The sequence below is a fragment of the Lipotes vexillifer genome, unplaced genomic scaffold (genome assembly GCF_000442215.2).
Source record: "Lipotes vexillifer unplaced genomic scaffold, Lipotes_vexillifer_v1.1 scaffold328, whole genome shotgun sequence".
In the NCBI taxonomy this organism is placed as follows: domain Eukaryota; kingdom Metazoa; phylum Chordata; class Mammalia; order Artiodactyla; family Lipotidae; genus Lipotes; species Lipotes vexillifer.
In genome coordinates this window covers 613,320-626,129 of record NW_006799460.1, presented here as the reverse complement: position 1 = coordinate 626,129, position 12,810 = coordinate 613,320, and the positions used below count along the sequence as shown (strand labels likewise).

The window sequence follows — 12,810 nt, the reverse complement described above, 5'->3', positions numbered from 1 at the left end:
GGGAGGGGCCCGAGTTCCCGAAAAAAAAAAAAGAAAAAAAAAAGAAAAAAAAAAAGAGAAAACAGAGTCCACTGGATCCAAAGAAATTGTGTAATGAATATTAATAATTTCTGTACAAAAATGCCACATACAGGGCTTCCCTGGTGGCGCAGTGCTTGAGAGTCCGCCTGCCGATGCAGGAGACGCGGGTTCGTGCCCCGTTTCGGGAAGATCCCACATGCCGCGGAGCGGCTGGGCCCGTGAGCCATGGCCACTGAGCCTGCGCGTCCGGAGCCTGTGCTCCGCAAATGGGAGAGGCCACAACAGTGAGAGGCCCGCATAACGCAAGGAAAAAAAAAAAAAAAAAAAAAAAAATGCCACATACAACCCAAGATTTCCAATAGTATTTTGGCAGATGGAAAACTATACATCAATCAGTATGCAGTAATGGAAGTTACTACTTGTTTTTACTGAATTTTAAATTAGAACATACCTTTCCAGCCATTTCCACTGTAAAAATCGAGAAAAATATGAGCTTTCTTGGTATTCTTCAAATGATTCTCCACTAAAATAGTCATGGACAATTCTAGAAAAAGTTTTTATGCAATTATGTACATTTGTTGCATTACAAAATGAAAACAACTGTGATTTAGTGCATAAATGGGCACTGGATATGGGAAAGGGAATCATTACACACAATTCAATACATTGAATTTTGCAGTTACAGAATTCCACACTAGTTTCTAATGCTACCAGTAAAAATATGAAGGCAAGAATTCAAAACAAATAAAATCAATTTACCTTCCCAAAGTCAGAGGTTCCTTTTATGTATATGAATATTAGTGAAATAATTACTTGATAAAAATAATCTACCAGTAGAAAGACAAGAGTTTAAAATGTATTCAGGGACTTCCCTGGTGGCACAGTGGTTAAGAATCCGCCTGCCAATGCAGGGGACACGGGTTCGAGCCCTGGTCCGGGAAGATCCCACATGCCGCAGAGCAACTAAGCCCGTGCGCCACAACTACTGAGCCTGCGCTCTAGAGCCCACGAGGCACAACTACTGAGCCCACGTGCCGCAGCTACTGAAGCCTGTGCACCTAGAGCCTGTGCTCCGCAACAAGAGAAGCTTCCGCAATGAGAAGCCCGCACACCCCCGCTCGCCACAACTAGAGAAAGCCTGCACACAGCAACAAAGATCCAACGCAGCCAAACATAAATAAATAAATAAATCTATTTATTTTAATAAATAAATAAAGCACTCAATATATTATTTTATGCTACACATTTCTTGAAGAAATTGTATGCAATTGGCCATGCTTCTGATGTTTATTTATGATTTATTATAGTAGTAATACAAGTTTTACTTGGCGAGTAGACGAGGGACAGAATGCAGCCTGTCATTTAAAATGGCTCTTTACTCAGTGAGTATCCGCTGAGTGACGGTCACTGTGCTGACGCTGGAGGGAACGTCACCTCGGGCCGTCCTGAAGGCTCTGACGGCTGATCAAGAAGATGGCTAAGTCAGCGGCCTGCTAAGAGCCAGGTGTCACCAGGGTTCCCACGGCTGCACCAGGGGGGCTGCAGCACACTGACCCTGGGCCGGGAGGCGGAGGCAGACGGTCTGAGCTGCAGCACAGTCACCCCGATGGAGAGAGAAAGGAGCCATGTCCCGGGCACGGCAGAGTCCAGGTGGGAGCGATCACAGCCGCCCGGAAAGCTGCTACTGAATCGTAACTGAGGCGGCTCTGGGGACAGAATTCTGAGCAAGTCATTTAATTTGCTTCACTCGATTTTGCAAAAAAGAGGTTATTCGGATGTTCTTGGATTGACCAATGTTATAGCACAGTGATTCTCAAAATGTGTTCCAAGGATCCCTATGGGTTCCGAGACCCTTTCAGGGGGTGTTCAGGAATGAAACTATATCTATAATAGTACTAAGACATGAATTACCTTTTTAAAACCCCATTCTCACAGAAGGGTTTTCCAGACACCACAAGATAGGTGACAACGTCTTTGCTCTGAAGGATAGTGGAACGTCTGTGTCATCTTATTTCTTAAGAACATAACCCACACAAACAAAAGTTCTTTGGGTTCTCAATAATTTGTAAGAGTGTAACAGGGTCCTGAGATGCTGCCACACCAATCCTAGAGCTGAACTTGTCCTGGAGGCCAAGCCCTCACTTCCTAGTGGGGTGAGGACAGGGCCTGGCCTTGCCTCTGGGGCTCCTTTCCCTCGGGATCATGTGGGCAGCTCAACTCCAAGCCTTTCTGAACCAGTTTAAGAATTCTGACACTGTCAGCTCAGCTAAATCATCTTTATAAAGGTACTTAAGTGTCTCCATGAAGGAACACCACAAATACCAACCGATTCTAATACATCTGTATATTTCACAATGTATATAAATTAATAAGGTTAATGACTATAGTCAACTTACCAGTGTATCTCAATTTCACTTCCCAATACTCCTTACCTCAAAAACAACAGACTCTGCTCCACTGCCCTAGTCTGGCAGATAAACCTACTGCACACAAGTTTTAAAAATTATGACATTTAAAACTGTGCATCAGGGCTTCCCTCGTGGCACAGTGGTTGAGAGTCCGCCTGCCGATGCAGGGGACGCGGGTTCGTGCCCCGGTCCGGGAGGATCCCACATGCCGCGGAGCGGCTGGGCCCGTGAGCCATGGCCACTGAGCCTGCGCGTCCGGAGCCTGTGCTCCGCAACGGGAGAGGCCACAACAGTGAGAGGCCCGCGTACCGCAAAAAAAACAAAACAAAACTGTGCATCAGTTCAGCATTGGTTTTTAACATGTTCATCTTGACGGCCCCCACTAACCATCACCTTGTGCTGACTCTCACCACAGCCTCATGTGGAAAACAGAGAGCATAAAGGAATCGTGTATGTTCATTGTGCAGCATCAGGATTCTGGGATCCAAAACGAGAAAAGAAGGTTTGGGGGGAAACCAAGGTTGTAACAATACTGAGGTGAGACAGAATAACAGAAAACACTGAAATTCCTATAGATTATACACGGTATTGTGCTGAAGTCTCCGATCAGCCGACACCTTGCAATAGCCGATGGCAAATGGCCATTAATAAACACCTAGGGAGTGACAGTCATCAGTCGAATGAACTAAATCAGAGAGATGCCTGGGTATCAACACTCGTTTAAAGATTAGCAACTGTTAAGTCCATGTCTTGAAATTTACGCACAGAGAAGGCAGAATTTCTGACCAGTCTCATATGGTCATGTGCAAGGCCCATGTTTGTCAGTGTCAGGATAGAATTTCAGCATCAGAAGCTGGAATAGGAAACAAGGAACCTCTCCAGAGCTCTCAGACACACGGCCCCGCTGACACCCTGATGTCAGACCCCTCGCCTCCAGAACTGGGAGATGGTGCACCCATTTCCTCAGCCACCCAGTGTGTGGCACTTCGTCACGGCAGCCCCAGGAACCCGACACTGGTCCTGACAGAGCAGGCTCTCAACAGACATCTGTTGAGTGAATGGATGAGTGACAGCCGAATGTCTGTGTAAATATACAAATAACTCCACGTTTTGGGCCAGGTCACCTCAGAAACCATTCTTTCTTCCTAGTACACAAGGAAGCTGAATTCAGCCAAAGTGTTCTGGCTTAGGATTTTCCTGTCCTTATTGCAAAGATCTGCAGAAAAGGTATTTTCAGCGAGTGCCAAGGTGTGAAAACAACGTTTTCTGGGACTCTTTTCACCCCAGGACAATCACTGTGGAAGGCTGTGCCGAGGGGCCAGGGCAGCAAAGCCACGCTCGTGACCGGGCCCCTCCAGTGTGTCACTATGTCGTGTGGTTGTCACTCTTCACCTGCCTTTCTGGTGAAGGGGACCACTGTCGCCTGGAGAGGACACCCACTTGAAGAGAAGCTGCTGTGAGCCCAGTCTCGGGTGGAGCCCCAGGATGTGTGCTGGGCCAGCTCAATCCACTCACCGAGTGCCCTCCTTGAAGATGTCTTTGGAAGGGTCCTCCTGCAGCTGTAGTCGGCACTCCTGCACGACGTGGGCCGGTATTTCTGGTAGAGGGGTTGCCGAACTCTTAAGACAGCACAGACCAAATGCGTGCCAATTAGTGATTTCATAATTTACCAACTGAAAACAGAATCTAACGCTTATTGTGCCATGAAGTATATGAAATAACAGGTCAGAGGGCCACCTTCACCCTCCACCCCAGCCTCATTCTCCAGAGTTCAGTGTGTCACCTGCCCCTTTAGACCATTCCTATGCAGGGTCCCCAAGGCATATCCGCACACCCATCTTCACAGCAGCATTATTCGTGATACCCGAAAGATGGAAATAACCCAAGTGTCCGTCAATGGGTGGACAGATAAACAAAATGTGGTCAATCCCGACAAGAGAATATTATTCAGCCTCAAAAAAGAAGGAAATTCTGGGACCTCCCTGGTGGCCCAGTGGGTAAGACTCCGTGCTCCCAATGCAAGGGGTCCGGGTTCGATCCCTGGTCAGGGAACTAGATCCTGCATGCATGCCACAACTAAGAGTTCATGTGCCGCAACTAAGAGTCCACATGCTGCAACGAAGATCCTGTGTGCCACCCAACTAAGACCCGTCGGAGCCAAAATAAATATAATAATTAAAAAAAGAAGGAAATTCTAATACCTGCTACAACCTGGATGAACCTTGAGGACATTATGCTAAGTGACATAAACCAGTCACAAAAAGATATACTATACGATTCCACTTACATGAGGTCCCTAAACTAGTCAGATTCAGAGAGACAGAAAATAGATGGTGGGTGCCAGGGGCTGAGGGGAGGGGGAAGTGGGGAGCTAGTGTTTAATGGGACAGAGTTACAGTTTTGCAAGATGAAAAAAGCACAGGAGATGGATGGTGGTGATGGCTGCCCATCAATGTGAATCAGATGGTAATTTTGGTTTTTTAATCATAATTAAAAATGTAAACACACACACTCAGAAATACCCGCATTTTTCCCTCATAGAAACGGGATAAATATATATACAGTTTTGTAAGTATATGAGGAATCCTACAAAGCTACCCTACCTTCTTTAATGACCACACGGTTTCCCAGAGCATGAGTTTCTGTTCCTCTTAACCATTCTAGTTGCCAGTATTCTCCACTGCAAACACCACTGCCATGAACATCTTTGTACAATTGTGTTTTGTTTTTGTTTTTGGTTTTTTTTAAATTTATTAATTAATTAATTTATTTTTGGCTGCGTTGGGTCTTCATTGCTGCGCGCGGGCTTTCTCTAGTTGCGGTGGGCGGGGGCTACTCTTCGTTGCGGTGCGCGGGCTTCTCACTGCGGTGGCTTCTCTTGCTGTGGAGCACGGGCTCTGGGCGCAAGGGCTTCAGTAGTCGTGGCTCGCGGGCTTTAGAGCGCAGGCTCAGTAGTTGTGGCACACGGGCTTCGTTGCTCCGTGGCATGTGGGATCTTCCCGGGCCAGGGATTGAATCTGTGTCCCCTGCATTGGCAGGCGGATTCTTAACCACTGCGCCACCAGGGAAGCCCAGGATATACACGCATTTTAAACGTTGATATTTATTGCAAACTTGCCCTCCAGAAAGGCAATTTCCTAATCACTCTATGTTCTCACCAATATGTCCCCACGCACCAGTGTCCCATTCTCTTAACCCTCATCCAGAGGAGTTCGGAAAAAGAAAACACAGAGCAAAAATCTTGTCCAGATTTATTGAAAAAAACACACAGATCACGTCCAACGGTACATTTAATTTGTCATTAGATAAGAGAAGTGCGTTCTACGCTCATTTCTGCCTATGGTACAGCTGAGTAACTACAGCAAAACTTTGCATTTTCTATAAATCAAAGCAGCTATTTCATCAAAGATGCTGAACAACTGATAGACATATACAACAAGCATACTCACGTTTCCCCCCTCAAAACCAATAATATTGTTATAACTAATAATGATTAATAGCTGTCACTTAAATTGCCTAACACAAGTGAGGCATTATGTCACTTAGCCTCATAAGAACCCGACGGAAGAGGCTCAAGGAGCTACAGACATTCTTGTACAGCCACAGCGACCAGCGGGGGAGCCAAGCGTGAACCATGCTCCCCCCCCAGACCAGTTCCTTCCTACGCGGCAAGGCTGTGGTGAGGATAAGAGGGATCCTTTCACTCCACCATTTCAGAAAAGAAGTTTGTTCACTCATTTACTCAACAAATACACATTGTTCCAGCCCAAGGACAAAACAGAAAACAAGACAAGATTTCCACAGAAGACAAAGCTATTAAATTCCCACGCTTGTTTCACAAATACACGTTTTACAGAAGTCGCTCTCAGTATTCTCCACAGTATTACTGCCCCTCCGAAGGTCTCAATTTCCTGAAGCTAAATTCAATAGCAGGTTAGTTCTATTAAGACTGTTTCATGATTTATTCCAAATAATGATCCTTTTTCAATACCTTAGAAAACAATTCATATTAATAGAAATGTATTTGCACAGAAAGGAAAAGCAATTCTTCTAGTCCCCCGTGAGCGGGGAAGTAAGGTAAGCTAAAGTATAGCAAGCTAAGGAATGGTACGACTGGCCAGATGCTAAACACAAGCAAAGCGGGACACAGACATCGGCTGCGGCTTTAAATTAAGGAACAAGAATTATTTTTCAGAAAAGGTAGTCACCGGGGAAAATTGACCAAATGACTCGGTGCCTTGCTTTTTACTTTTTTTTTTTTTTTTGCGGTAAGGGGGCCTCTCGCTGTTGTGGCCTCTCCCGTTGCGGAGCACAGGCTCCGGACGCGCAGGCCCAGCGGCCATGGCTCACGGGCCCAGCCGCTCCGCGGCACGTGGGATCCTCCCGGACCAGGGCGCGAAGCCGCGTCCCCTGCATCGGCAGGCGGACTCCCAACCACTGCGCCACCAGGGAAGCCCGGTGCCTTGCTTTTTAAAGTTCTGGCCACCGAGATCTCTGATACGGAAGTCCACTGATGCGGAAGAAGAGGTGGGTGGATTTTGCAGATATATGCTTATTTCTTGTCTGTTGAAAATATATATCTTTATTGGGTTGTCTTTTTATGGTTGAATTGTAAGAGTTCTTCATATATTTTGGATACCTGATCCTAATTGGATACTGGACTTGCAAATATTTTCTCCCTTTCTACAGGTGGCCTTTTATTTTTCTTTATAGTGCTCTTTGAAGCACTATTTTGATGAAGTCCAATATATCTGTTTTTTTTCTTTTGTTGCTGTCCTTTTGATGTCATATATGAGAAACCACTGTCTAAATCAAGGTGAAATGAAGATTTACACCTAAAAGATTTTCAGCTAAGATTTGTGCCTTAGAGATTTCCTCTAAGAGTTGTACAGTGTTAGCTCTTACATTTAGGTGTTTGATCCATTTGAAGTTAATTTTTGTATATGGCATTAGATAAGGGTCCAACTTCATTCCTTTGCATGTGGATATCCAGTTGTCCCAGCACCATTCATCGAGACTATTCTTTCCCCCACTGAACTGTGCTGGCAGCTTTACTGTAAGTCAGTTGACTGTTTCTGGACTCTCCATTCTATTCCATTGATCTGTATGTCTGTCCTTATGCCAGTACCATACTGTCTTGATTACTGTAGCTTTGTAGTAAGTTTTGAAATTGAGAAGTGTAAGTCCTCCAACTTTGTTCTTCTTTTTTAAGATTGTTATATTCTGGATCCTTTTAGTATGTGTATGAATTCTGAGATCAACTTGTTAATTTCCTCAAAAAAAAGGAAGTTAAGATTTTGATAGGGATTATATTGAATCTACAAGTCAGTATTGTCTTCTAATCCATGAACATAGGATATCTTTCCATTTTATTATAGTTCTTCTTTACTTTCTTTCAATGGTGTTTTGAAGTCTTCAGTGTATAAATGTTGCACTTCTTTTGTTATACTTACTCCTAACTATTCTATTCTTTTTACTGTTATTGTAAATGGAATTGCTGTAATTTCATTTTTGGATTTTAATTGATAGTGTATACAAACACAATAGAATTCTGTATAGTAATCCTGTACCCTGCAACCTTGATGAACTCATTTATTAGCTGTAGCAGCTTTTTTTTCCCCTAATGTGTGTGTAGATACTCAGGACTTTCTATATACAAGTGCTATGATCTGAAATGTGTGCCCCCCAAAATTTACATGTTGAATTCCTAACCCCAAAGTGATGCTATTGGGAGGCAGGGCCTTTGGGAGACGCTTAGATCATGAGGATGGAGCTCCCATGAATGGGACTGGTGTCCTTACAACAGAGGCTCCAGAGACACCCCACACCTCTTCCACCACGTGAGGACACAGCAAGCAGGTGCCAGCTATGAACCAGCAAGAGGGCCTTTACCAGAAGGTGACCGTGTTGGTTGTATATGTCCTTCACCAGGTTGGGAAAGTCCCATTCCACTCCTAGGTTGTTGAGGGCTTTTATTATAAAGGAGTCTTTGGATTTTGTCAAATGCTTCTTCTGCCTTTTCTGAGATAATCATGTGAGTTTTTTTTGTACTTTATTAATATAATGTATTATGTTAATCTGATTATCAGATATTGAACCAACTTAGCATTCCTGGGATAAATCACACTCGGTGTTGGTCATGGTTTTTTTTTTTTTTTTTTTGTAAATCAAGTTTAGCTGAACTTTAATATTTGGGAATCTTGAAAAGAAAACTAAGAATGACTGAGTGAAAGGATAAAGAAATATAAGACTGAACACATACAGTCTTGCCTTACTTTTAGGGGCTTTAGGTATTCGGTGGTGTTGAAATTTGAGTAAAGGAGTTCCCTTTTTGATATGTAAAAGAAAGAGATTTTTGTTGTTGTTTTTAAAGAAAGGACAACAAGAAGAAAAACGACAATGGTGGTGTGACTCATTAAGTTATTTTTTTTTTTTTTTTTTTTTTTAAGTAAGGCAGAAGGATAGCTTCCCCCAGTTGACAAGGAAAAACAAAAACAACACCACCATCTTCAGGCTGCCCAGAGACATCTCTCACTACTACTGAGCCACAGATGGATGTCTGCTGTTCCCTCCTGCTTCCATACTTGCTATATCCACCAGGATAACTTTTCAAATTTCGTCTTTCTCCTTGACAACCTCTCTTGCTGTGTGAGTATTTCTTCAGGAAAGGTGAAGAGGGAGAAAGAAGTGAACAAAAAAGACTTTACAAACTACATAAGGGAAACTTCTCTTCTATTGCTCCCAGTTAGTGTCCTGGGGGTACCGACAAATATGTAGATGCTGTGAACACCTGTGTTTGAAAAGAATGATCTATAGCCCAGTATTGAGGCCGGAGGCTGGGGCAGATCCAAGCTTTGGAGTCAAAACCTATTTGGATGTGAATCACATCTCTGCCAGCACTGGCTGTGGGAATATCTTTGGGCCCGCTAGACAGTCCACTGGTCTTTCCCTCTGGCATTCAATCTTTCTTATGAGTGAGCCCCCCTCCTTGATGGCCCTACCACCTTCATTAGCTACGTTCACAATCGGAATGTTCTGAACCCATTCTCACCACACTATTCTCCAACTACAGTCTCTCCACGTTTGATTCCCGACTCAGGTACTTACTAGTTGTGTAGTCTTCGGTAAGTCATTCACCCGTTCTGATTTTCAGTCTTATCATGTGAAAACAGACATAATAATACACCTACATCATAGGTTTGTTGTGAGCATTAAGTCATGTGTTACATGCACAAGGCTTAGAGCAGTCCTCACTACATATTAGCCATCACTCCTCCAACTCTGAAACAGAGTTACCTGCCCAGGGTTTAGGACTTCTAACGGCCTGCAAAAAGCAAGCCATATGGAGGGAAGCAGGTTACAGCTCTAATTTCAGGGACGCACTAAACTGTAAGAACCAAGTGACTCAAAAAGTATAAAAACGAAGACCCATTAAAGCTTTTAAGAGAAAAATGTTATTTTCAGTCCAAGAGAGGAAAGTAAAATTCTCTAAGCCTATATTCTGTTTGAGGACACATAGAAACTTTAAAATTCTTTAAATCAATTTCCCAAGAGATTTAATTATTAATTTCCTCAGTGAATCAAAAAAGTGCAGAAAAGGAACATTTATAAGAAATTAAAGATTTTAACACACTTATTCCAACTAAGTAAAGATGGCTATGCACACTGATTATTTAAGTAAGTTATTTACAAATCTTTACGCTACAGAAGAAAACACACCTCTTCAATGAAGAATGTGTCTAAGACCAGGCGGCCACAGTCTCTTCTGTCCTCATCTGCAGCCACTTCATATTCCGCCCAATTGCAGCAACGAGAGAAAAGAAAAATGTTAGTTAAGCTTCTTCTCGGACTTCATAGTGTTTCAAAAATCCTCTGACTTGTGGAATTGACTTGGCGCCCTAAGAACCAGAGAGCAGCTCTATTGATCAAGTGTCTGCAGCTCTTCTTTGGAAAACTAATGGCCATGAGGGGAAAAAAACTTTTTTTTTTTTAAGGGATTAATAATGTAGTAAAGGGCTTCTCTGGTGGCGCAGTGGTTGAGAGTCCGCCTGCCGATGCAGGGGACGCGGGTTCGTGCCCCGGTCCGGGAAGATCCCACGTGCCGCGGAGCGGCTGGGCCCGTGAGCCATGGTCGCTGAGCCTGCGCGTCCGGAGCCTGTGCTCCGCAACGGGAGGGGCCACGACAGTGAGAGGCCTGCGTACCGCAAAAAAAAAAAAAATAATAATAATGTAGTAAAGCAATACATTCCACAATGCTCTCTACATCATACTATATTTTCAGCCATTAAATGCAGCCAAATAAAATGGAACAAAATAAACAGCTTGGGCTATTCTAGGCAACGGCATTTCAGAGGGGTCCAAGAGGCACTTGGACACCTGCGTGCAGCGCTCCCAGGGAAGTCAGAGGTGGCGAAACCTGAGCAGGGGTCATTCACACACAGGTGTCAGGAGAGAGAACGCAGGAGAGGATGACACCAGGCAGGCCAGAAAACGGAGAAGTCAAAAGCAGCACCTGATCAATATCTAAACATCCATAAAGGACAAGCAAGGAGCAAGAAACAGAAAAGAAAACAGAGGAGAGACCACAAAGGCCTAGATAAGAGAATTTCAACAAGAAGTTGCTCAACAGTGTCCAGAGCCCCGGAGCCTCAGGCACGAGGAGGCCTCAGCGAAGCCCCAATTTTGCAGGTTGGGGTCTTAGAAGAGCAGTGAAGCTAAAAGCCAGATGGAGCTGAAGAGAGAAGTGAGGAAAGGAAGACCCAAGGAAGCTGATCCACTGAACACATGAAGGGGACTCCGGGACAAAGTGCTGTGGGCTGGAGTCCACCCTCGTCCCTCATTCCGTACCCTTCTCAGGCCCAGCACAGGGGCCGTGAGCACCATGCTGAGCACCCGGCCAGAGCCAGCCCCGCGCTCTGTGTTCAGGGGATGGTCCTCACCAGCACGCTGACTGGCACACTGTTCAGCTCAAGCTCCGGGAGCTCTGGACACTACACAGCAGGCAGTTAATGGGAAAGAAAGCTGTGATTCTGTGATGGCCTTTGGACACGTGCCAGCTTGACGGGCACTGATCTCCAGTTACTCAGACGTTAACCTAGTGTTGCTGTGATGCTGGTATTCGTACAATAGATGCGATCAGAGTCTCTATTGGTTGGCTTTAACGCTGCGTAATCTGCGTGGGTCTGATTCAATCAGTGGAAAGGCCGTACAAACAGAGCTGAGGCTTCCTAGAAGAAACTCTGCCTGAGGACAGCAGCTTCACCCCACTTCTGCAGAGTTCCATCCTGCCCTTCCTGGTGGTCTGTCCTGCAGATCTCCAACTTCCCTAGCCAGATCTCACAGTCATGTAAGCTAGTTCCTTGCAATAAATTTCTCAATCTGTATATCTCACTGCCTTCGTTTCTTTCATCGGCCCCGGACTGATACAGACGCTATTAATTCATTCAACAAACACTAAGCAGGGAACAGGGCACACAACCATGTCAGGGGCCATGAGGGGGGAAATGGATAAGGTGCCCTCTCTCCGCTCAAGAAGTTCAGAGAACCTGCCATCACCCACTACAAGGAGAGTCGGAGCAGTGAGTGCTGCACAATGGCAGGGGCAGGCCTGATGTATTCACCCACACGGCTATCATCAAAAAGCAAAACCTGCTGGCCCGCTCAACAGGCCAAGCACCTAGTAACTAACAGGTAGGACAATATCAGAAGAGTTGGCTGTGCACCTGAAACTAACACAACACTGTAAATCAACTATAGTCCAATATAAAATAAAACAAAGAAAAAAAAAAGATTTGAACCTAAAAGAGAGTTTTAACAAGGCAGGTTAGCCATTTTAGAATAAAGAAGAATTGTAGGTCCCTAAATTCTTAAAATACAGCAGCTTGGCAACTAGAACCCACACATGAAGACATATCGACATTCTAGTCCCAAACTCAGTAGGCAGCCCTACTGCCTCTGGGTCCACTTTGAAACAGGACTGCCCCCTTTCCCAGCCCTGCCTTATCCCATCAAGGTACCAGGAAGGAGAGGCCTGGGGAGCTCCAGGGGGTAGGAAGCAAACAACAAAACTGGCAAGAGCCTCAAACGGTTTTCTGAAAAAATACATTACAAATACACATTTTTAAAAAGCTGTGTCAGGGAAAAAAATGAATAAAAACTCCAGGATATAGGATAGTACTCTGCATACAACAGGAGTCAATACATAGTTGCTGATGTAACTAGGACAGGCTAAAGCAGAGAGAGGAGGTGTCACAATCTTGGTGCACATAACTGAAAGTAAGAGAGCTTTTCTATTAAATTCTACCAATCTTCTGTTAAGCTGCTGCTGAATTTCATAGTTTTCAAACTTCTAGGCTTGCCAGTCGTATCTCTAAAGTTTCAG

The 12,810-nt window shown here is 44.6% G+C and overlaps 1 protein-coding gene across 1 annotated transcript in view; it reads right to left on the bottom strand.

Moving 5' to 3' along the window:
• Positions 1 to 12,810, bottom strand: part of GRK4 (G protein-coupled receptor kinase 4) — a gene marked incomplete at its 3' end in the record, with an annotated part of 19,788 nt that overhangs the window by 1,017 nt on the left and 5,961 nt on the right. Inside the window, exons 3-5 of the mRNA XM_007471634.1 lie at positions 10,149 to 10,227; positions 3,945 to 4,048; positions 473 to 565 (exon numbers count right to left, since the gene is read on the bottom strand). Coding sequence (XP_007471696.1) covers positions 473 to 565; positions 3,945 to 4,048; positions 10,149 to 10,227 — 276 coding nt within the window. The remainder of the gene's footprint in view (positions 1 to 472; positions 566 to 3,944; positions 4,049 to 10,148; positions 10,228 to 12,810) is intronic.